This window comes from Pangasianodon hypophthalmus, chromosome 26 (genome assembly GCF_027358585.1).
Source record: "Pangasianodon hypophthalmus isolate fPanHyp1 chromosome 26, fPanHyp1.pri, whole genome shotgun sequence".
In the NCBI taxonomy this organism is placed as follows: Eukaryota; Metazoa; Chordata; class Actinopteri; order Siluriformes; family Pangasiidae; genus Pangasianodon; species Pangasianodon hypophthalmus.
This window is the reverse complement of record NC_069735.1, coordinates 12,225,020-12,250,671: the sequence shown is the minus strand read 5'-3', so window position 1 is coordinate 12,250,671 and position 25,652 is coordinate 12,225,020. Positions and strand designations below refer to the sequence as shown.

At 39.3% G+C, this 25,652-nt stretch overlaps 1 protein-coding gene and 1 long non-coding RNA gene across 2 annotated transcripts; one reads left to right on the top strand and one right to left on the bottom strand.

Annotated features, from left to right (window-relative positions):
- The first annotated feature begins 1,431 nt into the window (after positions 1 to 1,431).
- On the top strand, positions 1,432 to 21,715 carry dlx2b (distal-less homeobox 2b). Its single transcript, XM_034300195.2, has 4 exons — positions 1,432 to 1,515; positions 19,547 to 20,193; positions 20,804 to 20,988; positions 21,084 to 21,715. The coding sequence occupies exons 2-4, from the start codon at positions 19,866 to 19,868 to the stop codon at positions 21,405 to 21,407; spliced, it is 837 nt and encodes a 278-aa protein (XP_034156086.1). The 5' UTR covers positions 1,432 to 1,515; positions 19,547 to 19,865; the 3' UTR covers positions 21,408 to 21,715.
- LOC113537502 (uncharacterized) lies at positions 13,229 to 18,387 on the bottom strand. Its single transcript, XR_003403768.3, has 4 exons — positions 18,313 to 18,387; positions 14,137 to 14,186; positions 13,944 to 13,994; positions 13,229 to 13,854 (listed from the first exon to the last, which is right to left on the bottom strand). It is a non-coding gene; the product is annotated as an uncharacterized LOC113537502 (long non-coding RNA).
- Positions 21,716 to 25,652: the final 3,937 nt, after the last annotated feature.

Sequence of the window (25,652 nt, the reverse complement as noted above, 5' to 3'; positions counted from 1 at the left end):
CCATAGATCCAAGGTTGCATGAAAAGGATTGTTATGGGTCAGCCCACTGGTGTAATTTTGGGCAGGACACCATTCAGTCCGCCAAAGGTCTTAACATAGAAACTCCCACCAAGGCCCTGGAGTGTGTGCATATGTGACCCTCATGCCTCTTTGCCGGTTTCCTCAGACGTCCCCATCTTAGACAGAAGCCAAAACTTCCTTCCACTTGTTTTGGAGTTGAGTAGCCAAGGAGCCACTGTTGTTAAAAATAAGGAGCCTGGGGGGGAAAAAAAGAGGAACCGTCACTGAACCAGCAATAGTCATCCAGTCAGACAGAGGCACAGAATCAAACATGACACAAAGTCATGCATCTAGGCGGCTCCATGCTGCCAACAACGTCTGCCAATGGGAAAACTATCAGTGGGCTTATAACTATTACCCTTTTCAGCACCAAATGATTTATTACTTTTGAGTTTGGGTTTGGTTCGTGGATTCGATTGAATGGATTTGGACCATTATATCCTAACTGAGAATGTAATGGCTCAGTAGTGCAGGTTTGTGTGTTTCAACCAGAAGGTTGGAATATCAAGTCCCAGGATTGCCATTGTTGGGCCACACATTTGACCCTTAACTGTGCAGCTATGTGCTTGGATTGTAATCTACCATTTTTGGCACAAGCAAGTATGTAGGTCTTTTTTCTCTTATCCAAAAAAGCAGAAAAGATCCATGGTTCTGGCAGTTGTGCGGTTTCTCTTTTGAAAGGTATAATACAAATATGTGCTCCTTCCTTGGAAACTTGGATTAAGTTAATTGCTATCTAGCTAGTTTTTCTGATGGGGGGTGTTAAGTAAACTCACATCAAGTTCTTAACTGGCTAGTTAACAATAGCCAACGAGCAGTCATGTCATTGAGCACATGAAACAGTGAAATATGTTTTTTGAAATAAGTACTCTGCAATAAAGGATTTCCTCAGTTGTTGTGTTCATTGGTTATAATACTGTAGTAGAGGCTTTTAATGTAAACCACAGCCCTGATGCTACGTTCTCATGTTAGCCCGCTACCTAACTGCTGAGTTTAGCCATTTATGTGGCCCTGATTTCTCTTTTGCTTTGGGCTTCTCAAAGTCTGGGTACGCCAAATAAATAAATGTAATAAATGTAAATTATTGTACAAATTTTTCTCTGTTTGATTTGTCAGAAGAATAAATTCTGCACATTACACAACCATGTCATGCTTTAAATTTAATTGCTGTTTGTATGTGAGGCAGACAATGAGAGAACAACTGAGTAAATTTATGGCTGGGGGAGTCATGCTTGTCTAACTTCATTCTTATTAAACCCAATGAAATTACACTCATTTGTTATAATCCCTGCAAATTCTTCATCGGATTAAGTATGGGAGAGACACAATGTGTGTGTGTGTGTATAAAACTTTGGTTCCCTTGTTCAGTCTAGGTATTTAAAGAGAAGGGGCCCACCTGCATCTGATAGTTCTTCATTGTGAAACCGGTTTTCCCCACAGCAGAAGACAACAAAGGTATTACACATGCGTGCACACACACACACACACACACACGCAGTCTAGATGCGCCCTGAGGCCACACATGCCAACATTCATCTCAGCCCTGCCAGGGCATGCAGAAGTACATCAAATCTTATTTCTCATTTCTTATGGGTAGATTGGGGGAGATTGTTTTTTTTTTTTTTTTTTTTTTACTTTTTTTAATTAAAAAATTGTTTAGTATATTATGATTTCAAATAAGTTTACCACACACAAAAAAAGCCAAAAAAACAAATCAATGTCAAAATTAATTCACAAAACACTCGTCCATAGCAATAGTGTCAACTCCACCCATATGAGTCAAACATTCTTCAGTAAAAGTTCCTCTCTATAGTTTATGGTTCTAGGGAAACAATTTTAGAAGAACTTTTACTGGCAGTATGAGCTTTCTTTGTGCATGCAGTCTCCTGTGTACACCTAACAGAGTCTTTGGTTTGTACCCTTCTATTTGGTGTCTAGGTTTTCCCTATCCGAGACAGTTCAGACTCAGGGAAGGGGAGTGAAGGGGTTACCCCATGGTCTAAAAAATGCCTCGAATGCCATACTCTAGATAAAACATGATAAACTGCCCGCTAAGGTGCCCCTACAGTGAAGAAAATGTGATGAGATGTCCTCTATGGTGTCACTACCTGTGAGAAAATGTGAAAAAGTGCCCTTCTTGTGGAGAATATGTAATACAGTGCCCTACAGGGTTCCCTTACACGTGAGGAAACATGATGAAGTGCCCTAATGGGTGCCCTTCCAGGGGAAAAATAGCTCAGGAGCACAAACAATGCTCACCTTCATTCTTTGCAAAATAAGTTCTGTCTAGAAACCTAAAGGATTTCCCCTATGAGTAGCTCTTATGAATAGATTTGCATAGAACACTACAGCAGACAGTTTCCTTTTCACAAAAGCTTCCAAGTACAAGCCCTTTAAACCCTTTATGCTTTGCACAAATTATGCAAATCAAATCAAAATCCTATCTTGTCTTGGCTTAACTTATCTCTAACTAGCCAAATCTGGAAAGTAGGCGGGACAGGAAGAGGATCTAAACTTCAGTGTGTTGTGTGAGATTTCACAAGAAGTGGCTGTGTAAAGTGCACACTCTATGTGCAGCCTGGTGTCTCACACATGCTTTCAATCTCGCACTTATTTTCACTCTCTTGTAACACTCACCACTCAGCCACTGCTGCTTAAACTGCAATAAATGAGTTGTTTATGCCAAAATCATGGTTTATAAACTCAGGAAGCTCTCCACACCCCCTGAAACACACACACACACACACACACACACACACACTTTTATTATCAGAACTACATCCAAACCATTGCGATCAATAATGTTTGTTCACCATACAATATTCTGGAAACTCTCTCTCTCTCACAACCCATTTCTTGAATTTGGATATGGTGCTGGGGTGATTTAGCATTCCTGATTACCTGTAATGGTGGTCATATGACCCTGCTGCTCATTAATGCTAAGCAGACCAACATCTGAGGGACTTCAGCTTGGGAAACTCTGTTTAGGATCTTTCTTTTGTCTTTTCTTACACTAGTGTTCTTACACTAGAAAAGTCTAGTATTTGTTACTGATTTTAAAAAAAACAAACAAACAAAAAAACAGTTTGGATCCTAGTACTTAGATATCAGAACACAAATCAGAATTGTTAGATAGACATCATAGCTTTTACGGGAGCAGGCTACACTATCAAGCTTTCCACATAGGGATCCGACGATCCTTCTGAATTTAGCAAGACAATATGTATAACAGATTATTATTATCTTATATAGAAATGTTCCATATATTGTCAACAGTGAGACAAGACTCTCAGTCTGTTGTCATTCCTAGCCACTAATAACTGAATAAAGTCGACATATTACATATTTTGCAGACTTTATTCCTTTGTAAGACATAAATCCCTCCTCTTGGCCTGGGGCAACAGTTGCACAAATTTCACAATGGTTGTCACACTGTGAGCTGTATAACCAGCTCCAAAGATTATGTTAGCATTATCTAACACAAACTATTCAATATAAACTTCAGTCAATACTTGTTAAGAACCTGACTCTAGCTTATGGCATTTGCAAGGGAGCACATTTTAATGTGTTATTAATCTTTGAATATAAAATCATATCAAATGATTTTCAAATATTTTGAAAGGAGGAAGAGTACCAAAAGAGAAAGGTGGCATGTCAGCTGACGTACTGATGACAGGCTGAGCCATATAAACTTGAAATGACACACGCAAGGCTCATCATCATTCACATTTCAAAGAGTGAATGTGTGCCTCCTGGCTGTGTGTTTATGACTCGGTAAATATAATTCGGTCTACATGGTATCATTCTGGGCATGAGTCTTAACCTGAAGCACAGTGGAGACATTAACCAACCATTCAAAACCTTTCCTGTTATTAGTCAATCATGGCCTCGGGCATGAGGTTTCCCATCCCCATGGTAGCACACTGTTCCAAATGAACTGATGGAACAAACAAAATGTCACCGTGAACAGTTCACTCCTATAAGCAGACTACACAAGCCTTTGAATGCAGCAGCAGTTTGAAAAGATGCAGCTGACTAGAGTCACGTGTCTCCGAGGAATGGTCGGTGGGTGGTTTAGTGGCAATTGGCAGGTGATGAAAAGACAGTTCTTATTATCTGATGGGTTCATCATCCATGTCACTGATTGATTGAATGTCACAGTGTGGGCACAACACATGGTTCTAAATACTCATAAACAGATAACAAAAAGATCAGAATGTTTAGCTCAAGTGTTTGACCCTGGTTCATTTCTGTCAGTCATCACTGATGCCTTCATCACTCTTAGTGTGTGCAATTGACTCAGTTAACAATTAGGTACCATCCAGATACCATAAAAAATGCTACAGATCAGTAGATCATTATAATAAAAAAACGTCTAGACATTCTAACTGACATCTGGTAATCGTAATCAGAACTTATTGTGTTCCAGCTGAGAAATCATGTATAGCATTATTACTGTGTATTTATGGTGCTTGTGCTTAAGGAGCTATAAATCAGGGGCCATCCCAGAGCTGATAAAAGCTGCATTAATGCCCTGGAAGTCTTACCCTTGCTCTCCTACACAGTTTCCTTTCCTTTTTTCTTTGGTTTACCTAATCTTATTTCCTCTCTCCTCCACCTTTTGTTCCAGTCTGTTCTGTCTTCCTGCAAATACAGTTAGATTATTATTCTAAAAAGGAGGACGATATCGTTTCTTGACCTACCCCCTAATTCACACTCTCCTCCCATTCCTCTCTTCATGGGGCAAGAAACACTGGAAGTATTGTTCTAATATTATTTATAGAACTTGACAAGACCTGTAACAGCCATCTTAGGAATCAAACACCCATGATGTTGGTTATTTTAGCTCCTGTATGGTCAGGGTATATATGAGGGCTAAACATGCCCTCAGATAATGAAAGTTATCCATATGTACGTGTGGTGAGGCCAACAGAAGCCAAGGGAAATGGAGTAATACTGCAGAATTTCAGGCATTTAACCTTACCAGTTTATACTTGATGGCTCTGCTCAAAAAGTTTTTTATAGTGAGAGACTGAGGATAAATAATGCAAACTCAACAGGCTGCATGGTAAACCTAAAAACCACCAATGCCAAATAAAATACATTAGCTTGGGGATTGAGAAAGTGTGTGTGTGTGTGTGTGTGTGTGTGTGTGAGAGAGAGAGAGAGAGAGTCTGCAGTATGTGTCGTTTCACAGTTTACTGTGCAGACTACTCATTACCTTGAGGAATTACATTTGGGTGCCAGAAAATTCAAACACACACAATGAATGCTTAAATCACTCTACTAGATGTCTGCTGCGCTACAATACAAAAAGAAAGCCTGTCAATAAAAGGAACTCACAAGAAAACTGGAAATTACAAGCCATTTCACTCTTTCATTTGGAATCAAGATGGCATTTGCACAATGCCACCATTTAACCACACTGTGCCTCTGACTGGTTGGCCTTAATGACCTCGCTTATCCTCATCCAAACACATTCATTAAACAGCTTCAATAGAAACCATTTCTGAATTGTATTAGCCTAAGATCTAAGACGAGAGGTAAATTTGATAGAAGTGATCAGCATTTCCTCTACAGTGTTTAAATACATATGCAAAAGAAGGCAGTTTTGCATGTTTCACACAATTAAGATCTGAATTCTCATTGTTTTTGAAAGACATTCTTTTATTTGTTTGGTACAGAGGACCCGAAATAAAGCAGCTACCACTCACCTGTAAATGTTCTCAGAATCTGTAGATAATTACACAATTCACTTTTTTATTTAATTTTGTTTCATTCACCCTTTTGGTCTTTGTTTTCTCTATGCATCATAAGAATCGCTTCAAATTGAGTGAACACAGTTTACATACCATGCATCAAAGTCCACTAACCAGGTAGTAAAGTGAATAAATTCTACCCTAATTTCCTTCTAACAGATTTCACAATTTGTTAGGATGTCCTTGCATTGTAAGAAGTCTTGTCCCACACTGGCTCGTGTTTAATGAGATCATGAATTGCTGACATCAGACTAACACAAAAAACCTGCTTGGTTTTGGTATAAAAGTCTCATAGCATACTAGCATAGTAGTAATGTAGCTTGTACAAGTATCCCATAAGATGTCTAAGCAATCTGAAGGTGCCATAGTCCTGATACCAGACCATATTTATGAGTAATATAAACTCATAATGAGTCATCACAAATCTACAACACAATGCTAGCCAATCCATGTGAACATCCTGTAGGACTAGCATAACCAAATCAGGAAGGTAAAATCCAATGGGTAAACAACAAACAAGCACTTCCTCTGTTTGACACAGCATTCTCCTAAAATAAATTAATCCATTTGAAATTACTGTAGGGAAACCATATAAAATCTTGTACTAGAAAGCTAAAACATGTAAATCAAAATCAAGTACAGAATTCACTGTGTATCAAATTAGTGCTGTGCAAGGATGAAAGGGTGAAATAAGCATTAGCACACTAAGAAATGAATGCACAATGTAATCCAGTGTGTAAATCGAATGACAAATACAGCAGGATGAATAAGTGTGCAAAACCAGTTCAGACACTGGAATCCTAAGAGACATTCCACATTAGACATGGCTACCCTAATGCTCATTCTCCTGAACTGGGAGCAGCGTTACCAGGTCTGAGCAAAATTTCCAGCCCTGCACAAAAACTGCACAAAAAGACCTGTAACTAACCCCCAAAAAATTGAGTATTTGTAAAGAGACACAAATTTTTCTTCTTTTCTTAAGTCTTTGTGTGGGGAAACATGGTGCGCACACATTTCTGATGTGTCTCTAATGTACAGACATTATTCACTCCATAATCTCCCTTTTCATGATTTTTCTTTTTAAAACAAGATAATGTGGTGGCCAGTTATTTGTAAACTAGCCCAAAAATGCCACCAACAGACTTGCTTTACCCATGTGCAACCTTGTTCCAAAACTAGCACAGTGAAAATGAAAATTGCAATTCCTGTACAGCACATTTTAAGACAACCAAACTCACATAGAACCAGTCTGATGTTAGTTTTACATTGTTATATTAACAAAATATATGAAAAACAAAATAGGGTCAAATGGGTACAGAGAATTTCTTTTCTTTAGCAGGGCAGAAAACAGAAACATCTTCTATAAATATGCTAAACTGACAACACAACTGCCACTAGTGTGATGTGCTGTGTGCACGATAATATTCAGTATCACATATCTGTGGTTTTTCAGCTGTATCACAATGTAGCACAATGCATGTGTTCCTCAATCCCTCCTCTTGGCCTGGGGCAACAGTTGCACAAATTTCACAATGGTTGTCACACTGTGAGCTGTATAACCAGCTCCAAAGATTATGTTAGCATTATCTAACACAAACTATTCAATATAAACTTCAGTCAGTACTTGTTAAGAACCTGACTCTAGCTTATGGCATTTGCAAGGGAGCACATTTTAATGTGTTATTAATCTTTGAATATAAAATCATATCAAATGATTTTCAAATATTTTGAAAGGAGGAAGAGTACCAAAAGAGAAAGGTGGCATGTCAGCTGACGAACTGATGACAGGCTGAGCCATATAAACTTGAACAGACACACGCAAGGCTCATCATCATTCACATTTCAAAGAGTGAATGTGTGCCTCCTGGCTGTGTGTTTATGACTCGGTAAATATAATTCGGTCTACATGGTATCATTCTGGGCATGAGTCTTAACCTGAAGCACAGTGGAGACATTAACCAACCATTCAAAACCTTTCCTGTTATTAGCCAATCATGGCCTCGGGCATGAGGTTTCCCATCCCCATGGTAACACACTGTTCCAAATGAACTGATGGAACAAACAAAATGTCACCGTGAACAGTTCACTCCTATAAGCAGACTACACAAGCCTTTGAATGCAGCAGCAGTTTGAAAAGATGCAGCTGACTAGAGTCACGTGTCTCAGAGGAATGGTCGGTGGGTGGTTTAGTGGCAATTGGCAGGTGATGAAAAGACAGTTCTTATTATCTGATGGGTTCATCATCCATGTCACTGATTGATTGAATGTCACAGTGTGGGCACAACACATGGTTCTAAATACTCATAAACAGATAACAAAAAGATCAGAATGTTTAGCTCAAGTGTTTGACCCTGGTTCATTTCTGTCAGTCATCACTGATGCCTTCATCACTCTTAGTGTGTGCAGTTGACCCAGTTAACAATTAAGTACCATCTAGATACCATAAAAAATGCTACAGATCAGTAGATCATTATAATAAAAAAACGTCTAGACATTCTAACTGACATCTGGTAATCGTAATCAGAACTTATTGTGTTCCAGCTGAGAAATCATGTATAGCATTATTACTGTGTATTTGTGGTGCTTGTGCTTAAGGAGCTATAAATCAGGGGCCAACTGTAACTAACCCCAAAAAAATTGAGTATTTGTAAAGAGACACAAATTTTTCTTCTTTTCTTAAGTCTTTGTGTGGGGAAACATGGTGCGCACACATTTCTGATGTGTTTCTAATGTACAGACATTATTCATTCATGCATATTTTAAGACAACCAAACTCACAGAGAACCAGTCTGATGTTAGTTTTACATTGTTATATTAACAAAATATATGAAAAACAAAATAGTGTCAAATGGGTGCAGAGAATTTTTTTTCTTTAGCAGGGCAGAAAACAGAAACATCTTCTATAAATATGCTAAACTGACAACACAACTGCCACTAGAGTGATGTGCTGTGTGCGCGATAATATTCAGTATCACATATCTGTGGTTTTTCAGCTGTATCACAATGTAACACAATGCCTCAACTGCTCAGCTTTACACTGCTTAAATTGCATTGTTTTACTGTAAATTGCTTTGCATAAACTTGTCTGTGTAAATCATTTATGTAAAATGATTTTCATAGCACACATGAAACAATCTGTAATCTACAGTACTCCTCAGATTTTCTGTAGCTTAGTAATTCCTGTTAACATGCATTTAGAAAATTAACATTTTTACATTTCAAACAGAGACTTTTTCAGCATATCAGTTCAACTCTGAGTCAGGGAACATTTTGTGAACTCACAAATTTGGTTCAAAGGAACCTATCATGATCCGATGTGCAAATGAGTAGAGCGTAACATGGTTCCTGCATGCTAAACTGTTTACCTAACTTGGTGATGTTGATGATAAACAAAATCTTGTGTTGTGGTATATTTTGACCTGGTTGACTACTATTAAGAATATGATTATCCAAACTGAGATACTGAAATACAAATTATGTCACTATGATATACACTATACAAAGGTTTGTGGACACCTGACCATCACACCCATATGTGGTTCTTCCCTAAACTGTTGCCACAATGTTGGAAGCATGCAATTGTATAGAATGTGTCTGTATGCTGTAGCATTTCAATTTCTCTTCACTGGAACTAAGGGGCCTAAACATGTTCCAGCATGACAGTGCCCCTGAGCACAAAGTGAGGTCCATAAAAACATGGGCTGCCAAGGTTGGCGTGGAAGAACTGTCCTGTACAGAGCCCTGACCTCAACCCCACTGAACTCCTTTGGGAAGAACTGGAATGCCAGCAGCACACCAGACCTCCTCACCTAACATCACTGCCTGACCTCACTAACGCTCTTGTGGCTGAATGAACACAAATCCGCACAGCCACGCTCCAAAATCTAGTGGAAAGCCTTCCCAGAAGAGTGGAGGTTATTATAACAGCAAAGGGGGACTAACTCTGGAATGGGATATGGATGTTCAGCAAGCACATATGAGTGTTATTGTCAGGTTTCCACAAACCTTTGGCCATATAGTGTACTGTATGTTAGCTACTTTACTAGCAGTTAGCTAGCTGTCTAGCTCTACTTGGCATGACGTGGACATGTGGGAGATTCCAGTTTGCATGTCCTTGCATGTTCTTGCATTCCATTTTGCATGTATATTCATACATTCTGGCAAGGGTTAAAGAGATGGTTTAAAAGAAAATTATTATACATAGATCATTTCTACTTGTTTAAAATTACTTTGTAATAATTAAATTACTCTGGGGAACAGACGTGTCTGTGTGCAACATGAGAGTGTAACATTTAAACATGCTTCTACATATAATGCTTCTTCTCTGAAATGTGAAGTAATGGCCTGTTGGAACTAGCAAAATGCAAGTTTCCAGTCACAGAGTGTTACCTGTTTCAACACACACCCTTGCACCCTGTTCCAACACACGCACACACACACACACAGACAAACTCGTGTCCCACCCTACTCATTCATGCACATCTCATCTCTCCCTGTTCCCACCCATCCTTAAGGCTGTTCTTCACAAGATCCTGCAGATCCCTATAACACCAAGTTAGTAAAGCTCTTACTGTACACAGAGGCTTGTGATGTAGTCAAAATGATCTCATGATTTTTGTAGCAGTTGTTTTTGATTTCAGAGTTCTGAATCCTTTTATATGAACCACAAACTCCTAGCCTTAATGAAATACTTCAGCATTTTTAACTTAAACTCCCAATCCACTACATCTGTAGTGTTGGTGTGATTACCACAGGAATTTTGATGTTTCCCTGTACTGATAAAAGAAACTGACTTGTTGAACTCCCCCAAAAAATTTATGTGAAATGCATTAAAGTAGAATTTTAAAATTAATTCTTCAGTGTAAACAAGTTAATAGAAATTAAACAAGTTTTAGTTATTTGTTAGAGTACATTACAGTACTTTTAGAAAAATGGTTCTTCAAGGGTTCGTTAAGGGTTCATTGAGTAATAAAGGGCTCTTAGCCTTTGAAATGGTTCTTATTGGACCCTTTTCTGATAGAGAAACACTCTCTTGTAGGGTGTGACATATAAAAACTTTAAAGGTTCCCCAGAGGGGCATGTGAAGAACCCTTAAATTGTTTAACAGTTGTTGTTTGGATCTGATGGCACCACCAGAATTTATTACTTTTTAATGTATTGCTCGAGTGTTGGGAAAGCCCTTAAGAACAGGTTTGGTAAGACGTTCTCTCATGTATGCCTCATCTTATGACTTTTATTATTAGAATGTAGCAAATTTTTATATAGTTGCATTTTTAAAACCTTATCCACTGAGTTTAACTGCTGTCCGTAGACTTCCAATATAAATGTTTTGAGCAAAAAAATTTTCTGTTCTTTCTACAGTACAAAGAAATGTCAATTTGTTTTGCTATTAGATTTACAAAATGCTGAAGTATTTCTTTAACATTAACTTGACCAAGTGTATTTAATCAGCACTTTGCCTAACCTCATAACCTTCATGATCATAAAATAAACTAATGAAATACTGCAACAGGGCACATGGAGGCCAGCTATAACTTTAAACCACATCTGAAGCTGAGAATCTTATCTCATCTGGAAACGATATGCCTAAAAGCATGGACACGGACATACAGGTGTGCTCTCCATATCATGGAGCCAGAGCTGGCTGGGGGGAAGGGGGAAAAAAAAAGAGATAAAAAGAGAAAAAAGTATGAGTACTATCTGTACCACTGCACTATCTTTATGGCAAATCTACACTCTTTTTTTTCATCATGCATGAACAAAACAGTGGCTAAAATGGAAGGACATACTGCTCCTTCCTGAGACAGCGTGAATAGGCCCATCGAGTAACTGACACAAACACAGGAAGTCTGTTCAGTACAATGCCTTATTAATCATGATCAGTAGGGATTGGCAGGCAGCTCCCACAGGAAATGACACTCAGATAGAGGATATTATAGTTGATATGGATGCTGATTCATGCAAGAATACCTTTAGATATGACTAACATATGAATATGACATTGAATTCATGCTAAAGCTTGTCCATATTAATGAATAATGTTAATTTATGATAAATGACTATGAATAGAAAAGATAAAAATTTTTCCAGTTAATTATAATGTATATGTGTGTACTTATTGCATTATACTATATAACACTACAGGTGTATGAATAATGCCTTTATAAACTATGAAACTTTATAGTGTGTACTTCATACACCAACATTCAACAGAACTAACTTCATATACAGTATACTTCAGAAAAAATTATATACTTACTGTTTCAACACACTTAAAAATACACACTATATGGCCAAAAGTATGTGGACACCCATATGTGGTTCTTCCCCAAAACTGTTCCTGCAAAGTACACGACTGTCTAGAATGTCTTTGTATGCTGTAGCGTTATAATTTCCCTTCACTGGAACTAAGACGCCCAAACCTGTTCCAGCATGACAATGCCCCTGTGCACAACATGTGCTCCATGATGACATGGTTTGCCAAGGCTGGAGTGGAAGAATTCAAGTGTACTGCACAGAGCCCTGACCTCAACCCCACTGAACACCTTTGGGATGAACTGGAACACAGACTGAGTGGCAGGCCTTCTCACATAACATTAGTGCCTGACCTCACTAATGCTCTTAGAGTCTGGAGATACCATGGGGAAAGTTATGCGGCCTGCAACATCATCCAGCATGACCGGTTTGGTGGGGTCAGTGATGGTCTGGGGAGGAATATCCTTGGAGGGTCACACAGACCTCCACGTGCTAGCCAACTGTACCCTTACTGCTGTTAGGTACTGGGATGAAATCCTCAGAGCCATTGTCAGACCTTACACTGGTGCAGTGGGCCCTGGGTTCCTCCTGGTGCATGACAATGCCTGGCCTCATGTGGCAAGTGTGTGTAGGCAGTTTCTGAAGGCACTGATGCTATTGACTGGCTCTCATGTTCCCCAGACCTGAATCCAATTGAGAACCTCTGGGACGTTATGTATCAGAGCATCCGAAGCCGTGGCTGTGGTAGCACCACAGACTGTCCAGGAGCTCACCAATGCCCTGATCCAGGTTTGGGAGGAGATCCCCCAGGACACCACCCACCGTCTCATCATAAGCATGCCCAGATATTGTCGGGAGAGCATACAGGCACGTGGGGGCCATACACACTACTGACTTACATTATGAGTTGCCGTGATGAAATTCATGCAAGTTGGATCAGCCTGTAATTTCAATTTTTTACTTTGATTTTCGGTGAACTTTTGAATCCAGCCCTCTATGTGCTGATGACTTTGGCTTCCACTGACCACTGTGACATCATTTTGTTTACAGCAAATTACACAATATACATAAGTAAAGATTTTCAACATGAATATTTCATTCATTGAGATCCAATGTGTGATTTAAGTGTTCCCTTAATTTTTTTGAGCAGTATACATATATAATAAATGATTCATCATATAGAGTATATTTCATACACAGTCAAAGCATGTAACCAATTTATTGTATCACAGAGTATACAGTATTTCCTACACTGTAATATTCTGTAATTTAAGCTTTATATTTTTTACAAGACTAGTTACAACATGTCAGCTGTATATCTTTTGTCTGGTTTGGTTTTTCTTTACTACTGGAACACGGCTAATATCTACATCTCCAGGTCATATGCCAGACCAAAATACAAATTATCCATCCAAACCAATTTTGCTGCAGTAATATAATATTGGCACTTGGTACAATTTCACAACAGAAAAGGGTTCAAAGAAAAACACATTCTCCACGATGTTCTCACTGACAGAACTGTCCTTCAGACAGCAGCAGCACGCCTGCGAGCATGGGGATGAGATTCCTTTGTTTTTTACAGTATTGGTATTTGTACTGATGAAAGCCAGGTGATACACTAACTTTGAAGTATATTCCAAGAATCCACACACAAGCACTCTTTTCTCTCGCTCGCTTCCCTTTATTTGGAAATCTTCAGCTATAGCTGTCTCCCATGTGAAGTTTGTAGCCTGGATGTTCTTCTCACACTGACCTCATACCGTCACATCACACATCAGTCCTGTTATAAAGCAGACCGAGCTGTTAGGCTTACATGACCAATGTTCATGTAAAAGGCAAAATGTGTAACTGTGAATGAGTAATCACCACCCAGGCATGATGTAGTTCTGTATCAGCAGTTCTACAAGCCTGCACTGTAATCTGAAAGAACAGCCAGTCATCATGGGAGTAACTCATTAATGCTACTGTAAGCTGAGCTAAGATCAGCTGTGTGGTTGTTCTTACCATGGCAAGGACAGGATTTACATGGGACAAGTTTTTTAGGCAGAAGAGTAATGCTTACCAAATGGATATCCAATATCGCCATCTTGTGGTCTCATTTTCTTGAAAACCCTCAAGAAACATACAGAGAAAATTGTACATGTACAATACAGGAACAAGGCCTACACAAAAAATTGTGTATTAATACAAAATATTAATACACAATTACCCACTCTTCAAAAGGTTAATGATTCTAGTTTTCTAGAGAAGTTCTAGTGGAACCTTTTTTTTTTCTAATACACTGTCAGAAAAAATTGTATTAAACCAGGTTAAGGTTCCTTGTCCCTAAAGTGGTACCCTCAGGAGTAGACCTTTTTTAACTTTAGTATGTATATTTTCCCAAGAAACCTGCATGTAGTGTACTTTTAAATCTTTCCTCTAAAAGGTAGTTATTGTCCAATAATGTACCTTAAATCTTTTTTTAAAGGTACACTATATCCACATTTCCAGATGAAAAATACACATTAAAGTTACAAGAAATGTACCTTAAGGGTACCACATCAGCAACAATGAAATAGTTTCTGAGCGTATATACTCTTAGAGAAGGTTTACTTCTAAAGGCTTTGGTGTTGTTGCTTTTTTTTTTTTCGGTTTATCCCTTTTATATATCTCTTAAAGTTCTCTAGTTTGCCCTTCTGGTGTATATGGGACCTTACAACACAGTTTCTCTTTTAGAAAAGGTTCCAGGTAGGAACCCCTTGACTACCCAAAGAACCCTTGAAAAATGTATGTATTGAAATCAGAAGAATATAAATATTAGTGGCGGGGGGTTAAGACAAATTTTGCCACATGGCTATTAATTATTAAACATTTACCATTCGTTCTCAACATCACTGACTGAAAAAATGTAAATCATTCAGGGAAAGAAAAACTTTATTTAATATTTATTTTTTATGGAAGAGCACACGCAGTAATCATTTGCCACCTCATTGGGGCGCCATAGTTTCAGCACTGCACTCCTAGAACAATGGTTCCTCAAGCGTTCTTCAAAAGGTTCTTTGTTTAATTAAAGATAATTGACTCAATAAAGTTCTAGTTTGGAACCTTTTCTGACTGGTAATCATTATGTCTACTGTGTTTTCATTTGAAATACTGTTTTTGTTGGGATGACTTTCACATTTTGGGGAATCCATCATTTTATGTTAAATGACAAATTATTTTTAAAAAGCTTATTTTAAATGTTTTTCAGTTTCGAAATTTAATTATATACAAGCTATGGAATAAAATGTAATTCTAACAATACAAATCTCCCAAAAATATATTATTTCAGCAGCCCTCAAATAAAGAAGTTCCAAATGAAAACTGAAAACGTCCTGTAAGCTCATGATTTCTTAGCTCACTACATTAAAATAATTTTATCTAATTAGCTATCACTAAGGCTTCTTATACAATAATGTAAATAACATGCTCTCCCCCATGTACATGTTCCATCATTTCCATCTTCATGTCCCTGTATATTTAAAATAAATATTGCACAACTCTGAAAAAAACAGAAATACAAGCTATCAGTATTCACTATTGATTTTCTCCACATTTAAATTGTTACAGATATGCTTGCTACTACAGTATTGTAAATTCCATTTTAGAGATGTTTTTACTTTCTTGTTTTGTTGTTTGAGATTGTGTTTGGTTCCTGCTGCTGAGTTACCGTTTTTGATTAAATAGTTTAGAGCCTTGGACTTCATATCACTTATTAGGTGTCATGTATGATCAAACTAGGTGCAAAGGCTTTTTATAGAAGATAATAATATTTATAGATGTAGCGGTAGTACTGCTTACTGTATATTAGGATACACAAAACCAAGAAGCAGGACATTCAACTGCTTGAGGCTGTGAGGTAAGAGCATTTGATAGTAAAAAATTACTAGACGTTGAAAGTGTAACTTTTATTCCAATGATTTCAGCAGTTCAGAGAGTGTACACTGCAAACAATATCATAGCAAGTGAAAATAACTTGAATATAGGCAAATCTAATATTTCTTAATATGAGATTATTAAATATATTATTCAGCCTGTTTTTCCAGCAAATCTCACTATATTCATATACTTGCTATCATTTTCTTGCACTGTAGATGATCCTTCTCAATAAACCACTGACATAACATCAACTAAAAAACAGAGCTAATAAATGACTATCAACTTTGATTATCAGATTTGTTTTTAATTCACATGCATTTCTTTTCTTTTTTTTAATCAGAGAATATTTGATAGGCAACTTCCACTTCCTACATCCTATATCCGTTCTAGATGTTAATGTCACTGATAAATGATGAATGACAGAACATCATCAAATCATCAATTTACTATAACATCAAACAACTCATCATAGATTTTTTTCATTAACTTGCATTATTTACTACACACACACACACACACACACATATATATATATATATATATATATATATACATATATATATATATATATATATATGTGTGTGTGTGTTTACCACTCACCACTCATATTTATGGTCTATAATTTTAGTGGATTTAATGTTAAAAACAGGAGCCAAGTTTATGGCAACTGCACTGGACCGATCAGCCATAACATTAAAACCACCTGCCAAATATTGTGTAGGTCCCCCTTGTGCTGCCAAAACAGCTCTGACCCGTCAAGGCATGGACTCCACAAGACCTCTGAAGGTGTGCCGTGATGTCTGGCACCAAGAGGTTAGCAGCAGATCCTTTAAGTCCTGTAAGCTTTGAGGTGGGGCCTCCATGGATTGGATTTGTTTGTCCAGCACATCCCACAGATGCTCAATCGGACTGAGATCTGGGGAATTTGGAGGGCTAGTCAACACCTTGATCTCTTTATCATGTTCCTCAAACCATTCCTGAACAATTTTGCAGTGCATTATCTTGCTGAAAGCGGCCACTTCCATTAGGGAATAACGTTATCATGAAGGGGCATATTGGTCTGCAACAATGTTTAGGTAGGTGGTACATGTCAAAGTAACATCCACATGAATACCAAGACCCACAATTTGGCCCTTGTCACTCAAGTCGCTCAGATCCTTACGCTTGCCCATTTTTCCTGCTTCCAACATATCAGCTTTGAGTACTGACTGTTCACTTGCTGCCTAATATGTCCCACCCCTTGACAGATGCCATTGTAACAAGATAATCAATTATTCACATCGCCTGTCAGTGGTTTTACTGTAATGGCTGACCAGTGTATAACATCAAACTACTCTTCATAGTTTTTTTTTCATGAACTTTAATTTTTTACTTCACACACACACACATATATATATATATATATATATATATATATATATATATATATATACTTATGGTCTATAATTTTAGTGGATTTAATGTTAAAAGATTGCAAGCAAGCTTTCCAAGCCACCAGAAGTCATGGTTATGGCAGTCACACTGGATATTTTTGGTTGGAGGATTGTTTCCCAACCCAGCAGTGACACCGAGGTGTTTAAAAAATCCCCAGAGTCGGTTGTGTGTCCAATACACTCATAGTAGCACACACACAAAACAATGTCAGTGTCATGGTTGTGCTGAGAATTATATCATCATCTCAGGTTAGTGGTGGTCCAGTTACATTGATGACTGTGGTAAATAAGGGCTGACAAGCTGTGTACAGCAGCAGAAGGGCTACAGTCAATAACTGTTCACCTAAAAATTAGGCTGTGTGATAGATTTACCTGATAAAGTGGCCACTGGGTGTATAATGAAGTACTCATTCTCAAAAAGTAATGGTAAGTAACCCCAAATAGAAAGCTGTTTAAGGCTCCCTGACCATGCTTTTCACCGTCAAATGTTATTTCAATTCATGAACATATGCAGTGTGTGATTTAAAATGGCGGGATGTATCACTAGCATACTTGTTAGCAAGAGAATGGACATACGGTGAGGGGAAAAACGGCTGTGTCACGGAGCTAAAATAAACCCAGTAAGACTTACTGTCCTAAGAGAGTATTACAAGGCTCAAGGAGAAATCTCCTTCAAACTGTAACGCTGGCATTTTCGGCAGCCAAGGGCCTAGCCTGCTCAGCTGAGTATCCTGAAATTAGCACGTAGTCTCTCTCGACCTCAGTGGCGCTGACAGGAGACTCAGAGAAAATTGCCACTTGTTGGGGTGTTTTAGGGGGGCGTTTGGCGCGACAGGGCATCAGGTGGCCTACGAGCTTTTTTTTTTTATCCCCGGTGTTTACCGGAGGTAAATTGCTGTTTTGCTCACCTGAGGAGGATGAGGCGACTGTGTGGCGCCGTCTGTGTTCATGCGCTGGAAGCAAGTGGTGCGCATGCGCAGTCTACACAGGGTACAGTGCACACTTTGACCGGTAGGTGGCGAGCCGTGTTTGATAATGATCATGTACTATCAGAGAGTAGCTGAGGTCCAAATGGCTCTGATACACAGCAGTGCGTGTGGTGTAGAAATTATTATATCATGCCTAATCTATGTCACTTATGTAGGGACTAGGTAGACATTTAGACTTCAGACTTTTCTTTACAGGAGGAGATCATTGTCATGAGTTACATAAGTAGTACTGTTAGTAGTTGGTATTATTGGTTAATATCACAGACTGGAGTGTCCTAATGATGATTTAAAGGTCTTCTGATCTCTGATGATGACCTTGTGGTAATAAGCCCTGGTTTAATGGTGATTTAATAGACCTGGACCTCTCTATTGTTTGCAACTGTAATGATCCTGCACTTGAGGAAAGGAAAAGAATGAAAAGCAGGATACCCTGACCAGGACAAAGCAGTTACTGAATGAATGAATGAATGATATCCTAAACTGTATCAGTAAAGAATGACTGGACTCCTATAAACGATTAAAACCATAAGATTCTGGCAGAAAATGTATAATAGAAACCAGTATACTAAGAAGTAAAATGATACTTATATATTTTTCTCAGCAGGGATGTCACTATAAATATGTAAATACCTACAGCCTTAAACAAGGGGGCTTGTAGCATTTATTGTAGGTTATTGCTCCTTAAAATTTGATAGGTATAGCGAAACGCTTTGTTTAGGGTTCTATGCAGAAACATGAAGGGATTGCCTTTGGAACAACTAAAGAACCATTAAGGGTTCTAGAGTAGCCCTTTTCTCTAATGTGTACATGGGGCATTATGTATTTGTGGAACAGTTAAGCTTCGTTGTGTTTATTTCAAAATTCAAAATCACACCATAACACAGATGTGATGTCAGCTAGGGGGCTGGGGCCAGATGCAAACTTACCCTGGGAACTTGAAGTTCCCAGATCCGTAGAGCTAAGTAAGGTGAATGGCATGATGTTGTGTCAGTTGTACAAGTTCTATTATTAAAGCAGTAACTTTGTCATAAATTGTGTTTCTAGATGTAATGAAATTTTATGAATGAAATAGTCATGCAATAAAACATTAAGTTATTCGGAATTAATCCGCGCTTCAACCCATGCCTATCCCTCTATCCATCCGTCCTTCCAGCCATCCATCCATCCATGTATCCATTGGTTACTCACATGACGCCCCACATGATGTCCCCGCCCACTAGTTTGACTCCACCCACCACTATCTCGAACAGAGGGACTCGAAGCACCAATGCACCACCAGCAGTGTATTATGAGACTTCAGCAAGGACTCCTGTGAAGAAGCGCTGCCTCTACTGGGTCAAACATCTATCATTAAACAGCAAGTTCCATAAGACATCGGATCATAACCATATACCCAAGCGGGAGTATTGTCAGTTTGTTCAGATTGCTGCTTTAATTACTGCGAAGGTAATTACCAGAAGGAGAGGGGAGAGATGACCGCGGTTCTGGATAGCCTTGGTTCGGATATGCACACAACACATCTTACCTCCAGCAACTTCAGCGCCGTGCACAAGTCTCAGGACTCGCCCACACTGCCGGTGTCCACCGTCACCGACAGCAGTTTCTACAGCGTCCCTCAGAGCGCAAACTGCGCAGGAACGGCGGCTTACGCTCAGCTCGCCTCCTACTCGTACTCCCATGGCGGAGGGGTGAGCGGCGGACCCTACAGCCCCAAACCCTACGACATGGGCTTCGGCTCTTCATACGGCGCTTACGGCGCCTACGGACCCGGTTCTTCATCACCTACTCCTACAGAGCCAGGTAAAGATCTGGTGCGCCTCCGTGCTCCATAAAGAAACACCTTATGCTCACGCAGACACAGTAAACATAGTGAATTTCAGTTGCATGTGTGTAGCACGACTGAAGAATCCTTTTTTTAAGAAACTATTCCAAAGCAAAAACTCGGGGAAAAAGAGAGGAAAATCATGTTTCTTAAGAAAGTTTAACACCATTTTTTTTAAATTAAATAAACGGAGGGAGTCAAAAGTTTTTAGCCTCACTGAAGATAGAAAGGAAAATATGGGTTTGTATTTTCAAAATCTTATAAGCTACTTTGCCATATATATATATATATATATATATATATATATATATATATATATATATATATATATCAGAAAGCAAAAGAAATAAAGTGTGAGAAGTTTCTCACTGGGGGAAAAAAGGAATATCTAAAGTTCGGGTATTAACTGCAGTGTAGACTTCTGGAATAAATGTAGAGGTTGGAAACATTCTGGTACACGTTTCTTGAAAAAAGACAAACTTTGCCCACTTTATCTAACTAGCGGAATCTTTCCAACCTCTACATCTACATATACTGGTTATGTATGCAGCATGTTAATCAAAGTTTCATGTGTGTGTCCCGGGTTAGAGAAAGACGAGAGCGAGCCGGAGGTGCGCATGGTGAACGGCAAGCCAAAGAAAGTCCGGAAACCGCGAACCATCTACTCCAGCTTCCAGCTGGCTGCCCTCCAACGCCGCTTCCAGAAGACACAGTACTTGGCGCTACCGGAGCGCGCAGAGCTCGCAGCCTCTCTGGGCCTCACGCAGACTCAGGTCAGCAAACTTGCACTTTTTCATTTTAGTTCTAGGAACCCCCATTCTCAAAAGTGTGATCTCTTACATGTTTGCGTTGCTCCTATTCCACGCAGGTGAAGATCTGGTTTCAGAACCGGCGCTCCAAGTTCAAAAAGTTGTGGAAAAATGGGGAGATTCCGCCGGAGCAACACGTGGGCTCAGGTGACTCTCCTCCGGCGTCTCCTCCTCCTCACACCGCCTGGGATTTCCCCCCGAATCAACAAGCTGCAGGAGATGGGGACTCTAACACAGAGCAGGCCCCTGGTCCCCCAAACACCACTGCACCATCGTATTTGTCCAACTATCCATGGTACTCATCCACGAACGCGCATTTACAGCCAAGCGCGCTCTCGCAACCCCATCACAACTCCGCCATGAGCGCTGGTGCCATTTTCTAGCCATGAACTCGGGGATCGGATGCACCTGTTACAGGACAATGAACTTGTAGTGCACACACAGGCACGGAGAGATTAAAAAACACTAACTCTGACATGCAATTTGAATTCTGATGGTTTTTAGTTTCTTTTGCTGTGGATTTCCGTGGCGCGCTCGAGTGCGCAGAACGTGCAACAAATCGACGCACATTAAATTATTTTTCTATTTATTTATTTGTTTTGTTTGCAATCGCAGGACAGTGGGACACATCACTTGCCAAGTAAAAAAAAAAACGGGTAGCCTTTTATTGCGTGCATTGTACACTTTCCTATCAGACTATATTAGGCCTACAGAGTAATCTATCATGCTGTTTATACAACTTGTACTCACAATAAAAAAAGAAAGAAAACATGCATTTTGATGTCGACCTAGAACTGTGTCTGACTAACTTGGCTGCACTGAAATACAAATAAACCGCGGAGTAACTGCTGGCGGGTTTACTGTTGGTTGGGGCAGAAAATAACTCGGAGCAATCCCTCCATTAAAAAATAAACAAATAAATAAAAAACCAGAGAATTGTGGGAATAATAACTCAGTGCCCCTAGATGAAGAGGACCCTCGAGGGGCCTGAAGTAAGTTTGTATGGGACTGCGTATATACAAGGCCTGGAAATTTCCTGGAGAACCCCTGAAAAAAAAGCGTCTCAATACAATACTCTTAGAAAATGTGAAACCTAATGGTTACTTGTTAAGGGTTATTTGGTCATCCCTCTGGGGGAAGCCTATGTAAAACCCTACAACAGTGATTTCCTATTCCAAGTAGAACCTTTTAAGAAGCTAAGAACCCTTAATTAACTAATGAGCCTTTAAAGAACCTTTAATGAAGACTGTAGCTACAATAATACACTTCATCATGTTTTTATTTATTTTTTGTGCCATTTTAAGCCAAATGTACACTCTCAGTAATAAAGCTGCCAAACAGTCCTGGGTGATACCATCAAGGACATATATTTTCTTCCTTTAGTACGTGCACTTCCTTTCCTTCCCTACACTCTGAGGGAAAAGAGTACTAAACTGTACTTTTCCTTGCCGCAAGAGTACATCAGTTGTACCTTTAGTGTGTACCTTTCACCTGAAAACGTGCATGAAGTGTACCTTAAATTATAACTACTCTAAGCTAATTAATACAGGAGTTGTCCTTAAGGTCCAGTTATGCACCTTAAATCATTTTTAAAGGTACAGCACCTTCACATTACCATGTAAAAGAACTAAACATGCACCCTTGAGGTTCCCAATTAACACTCTAGTGACAATGAAAGTCTTTTTTATTTCCCGAAAATGTAAGAAATTGATGTGGTGTACCTTTAAAAGTCGTGGTCCTTATGTACCTTAAATTACTTGTAAAGGTTTCCAGATGACATATAGATACTTTATTATAGATAGGCTACTAAAGGTACAAAACATGTGCCCTTGATGGTGCAACCCCAGCGACAAGAAAAAGTACAGTTTAGTACATTTATTTTTGAGAGTATATAGGTAATTTTGTTGAAGGATGTCCTTATTTGTATAGACAAATCGTGGCACAAGTGGAGGCAGAAACGACGCCTTGAGGGCGCTAAGAGAGGAAACGGCTGGACTGTTACAAACCGCACACCTCCGGTCCAATAAGAACGTGTATTTAACAGCCGCCATGTCCGTGTCTTCCAGTGTAAATCATAAGCATGAAAGTACTAGTATAGGGGGAAAAATCTCAGGATGTAACCCTTACATGGTTGCTAGAGCATGCTGACTATGTAAAAAAAAAAAAGTCAGAATAATAGCAATAATATCTGTTGTAATATCTGGGTAATTTCTATAATAACGCGGTTATGCGCTATATGCAAACGTAGACATAGCGGCCCGTGGGAGCGTCAAGGCGCACTATTACTACTATTTAATGCGCTAGTATGCGGCTCAAGTATGCGTGGAAGTATGCGTTTGGAGAAAGAGGCGCGCGCTTGGCGGTGTGCGGGCGCGTCTCACTTTGGCACGCGGCGGAGAAACGGGGAGGGGAGGGCGTTCCGTGTGCGGCTACACGGCTCTTCCCACTGCAGACTTTCTGGAGTCATTGCGCGCCTCTCCCAGACGTTTTATGAGCGGCACTGAAGCAAAGTAGACTGAGAGAGAGAGAGAGAGAGAGAGAGAGAGAGAGAGAGAGGGGAAAAAAGCATAAAACCGCCTCAAGCAGAACCGCCTCGGAAACATTATTCTCCCAAAACGCCCTGCGCTTCCAGCTCAGACTCAGCCTTGGATTATTTTTGGTACGGGGGACACGCGGTTCTGTAAAGTTTCATTTCTTGAAACTCAGCCTTTTTTTTTTTTTTTTACAGAAATAGATGATGCACAATATGCATCAAGTGCCATGGTGCAATTAAAACTTTGTGTGTGCTTCATGATTCACCGAATACACCGGGAGTTGCCTTTTTGTAATATGAAAACAAACACTGCACATACAGGCGTTGTAGGTCTGTAACAAAATCAACGTCACCTGTCAAGGGGTGGAGGTAAAAAGGTTGGGAGCTATTAAATATGAACTTTCACGAACTGTATACCACGTGACCAATTATTTCGGCAGTCAGGGTTGCATTATGTGCCTAAGCTGCTAAACGTTCAACGATGAGAGTGTAAACAGTATATTGTTTTAAACAGTATATTGTTTCCTTAACTTGAGCAACTGGTTTACAGGCCATAACGCTAGTCGTGAGAATCTTTTGTGTGTGTGAATTTATCTGAATAGCAAAAGCATCACAGAATAACAGGATAATTCAGTTACTTCAATCCAAAGTGTCGCTAATAAGCTACTGACCACTTTTAGAAAGAATGAAGAGAAGCAGTCTACAGTGTCAGTATGAAAAGTAGTGCGGTTTTCAGTGCTGTTTAATCTGGCAAGGCAAGAAGTGGAGTTACTCATAAGCTCATAAGTTCTTGTTAACACATTTAGCACTTTTTGACTATATAGTATACATTTGGAGAAGATAAATGATTTTTCATCACACTATCCGGTGTCACCCAGAAGAGGATGGGTTCCCTTTTGAGTCAGGTTCTTTCTCTCTTTCTTCCTCATGTCGTCTCAGGGAGCTTTTCTCTTGCCATCATCACCTCTGGCTTGCTCATTAGTGATAAATTTATAAATTCTAAAATTTCTATCTGGAATTTCTATATAAAAAGCTGCTTTGTGACATTTACATTTATGGCATTTAGCAGACACCCTTATCCAGAGCGACTTACAATAGTGCTTTGCAGTCTATCAAAAATACATTCTGATATTGGCTCACTAGGTCACAAACTAGGAATACCATCAGTCCAAAACTCTGTTGGGGAGGTAATAGACAAGCACTCAGACAATACTTTTTTGTCGCTCAGACAATACTTTTTTTTTTTTTTGGTAAGCGCTAACTTAAATACTTTACAATGCCAATTGTTAAAAGAACTATACAAATAAAATTGAATTGAATATAATTGAAGTTATATGGGACCTGTGTGCAGTTCTTTCATGAAATTACTAATGTCCTGAATTCTTTAAGGATGTAAAGATATTGTTACAGACAATATTCCAGACATACTTACAGTTATTTGTCCCTAACAGCTGGCAACTCCAAAATATATACACCAATCAGCCATAACATTAAAAACAGGTGAAGTGAATAACACTGATTATCTTATTACAATGGCATCTGTCAAAGGGTGTGATATATTAAGCAGGAAGTCAACAGCCATTTTTCGAAGTTGATGTGTTGGAAGCAGGAAAAATGGGCAAGTGTAAGGATCTGAGTAAGGACCAAGGGCCAAATTGTGATAGCTAGACAACTCAGAAGCATTTCCAAGTCAGAGCATTTACAAAATGGCAGGTCTTGTGGGGTGTTCCTGGTATGCAGTGGATAGTACCTACCAAAAGTGGTCCAAGGAAGGAAACCAGTGAACCGGCGACAGGGTCATGGGTGCCCAAGGTTCACTGATGTGCATGGGGAGCAAAGGCTAGCCCATCTGGTCCGATCCCACAGAAGAGCTACTGTAGCACAGTAGTACTTTGACACTTACCACCTACCTAAACATTGTTGCAGACCAAGTAAACCCTGTCATGGTAACATTATTCCCTAATGGAAGTGGCCTCTTTCAGCAGCATAATGCTCCCTGCCACACTGCAAAAATTGTTCAGGAATGGCTTGAAGAACATGACAAAGAGTTTGAGGTATTGACTCGGCCTCCAAATTCCCCAGATCTCAATCGGAT

Coding starts and splice junctions, on each gene's coding strand:
- dlx2b (XM_034300195.2), top strand. CDS start 19,866: ATGACCGCGGTTCTGGATAGCCTTGGTTCGGATATGCACACAACACAT. Junction 20,194..20,803: donor ACCTACTCCTACAGAGCCAG/GTAAAGATCTGG, acceptor GTCCCGGGTTAG/AGAAAGACGAGAGCGAGCCG. Junction 20,989..21,083: donor TGGGCCTCACGCAGACTCAG/GTCAGCAAACTT, acceptor TATTCCACGCAG/GTGAAGATCTGGTTTCAGAA.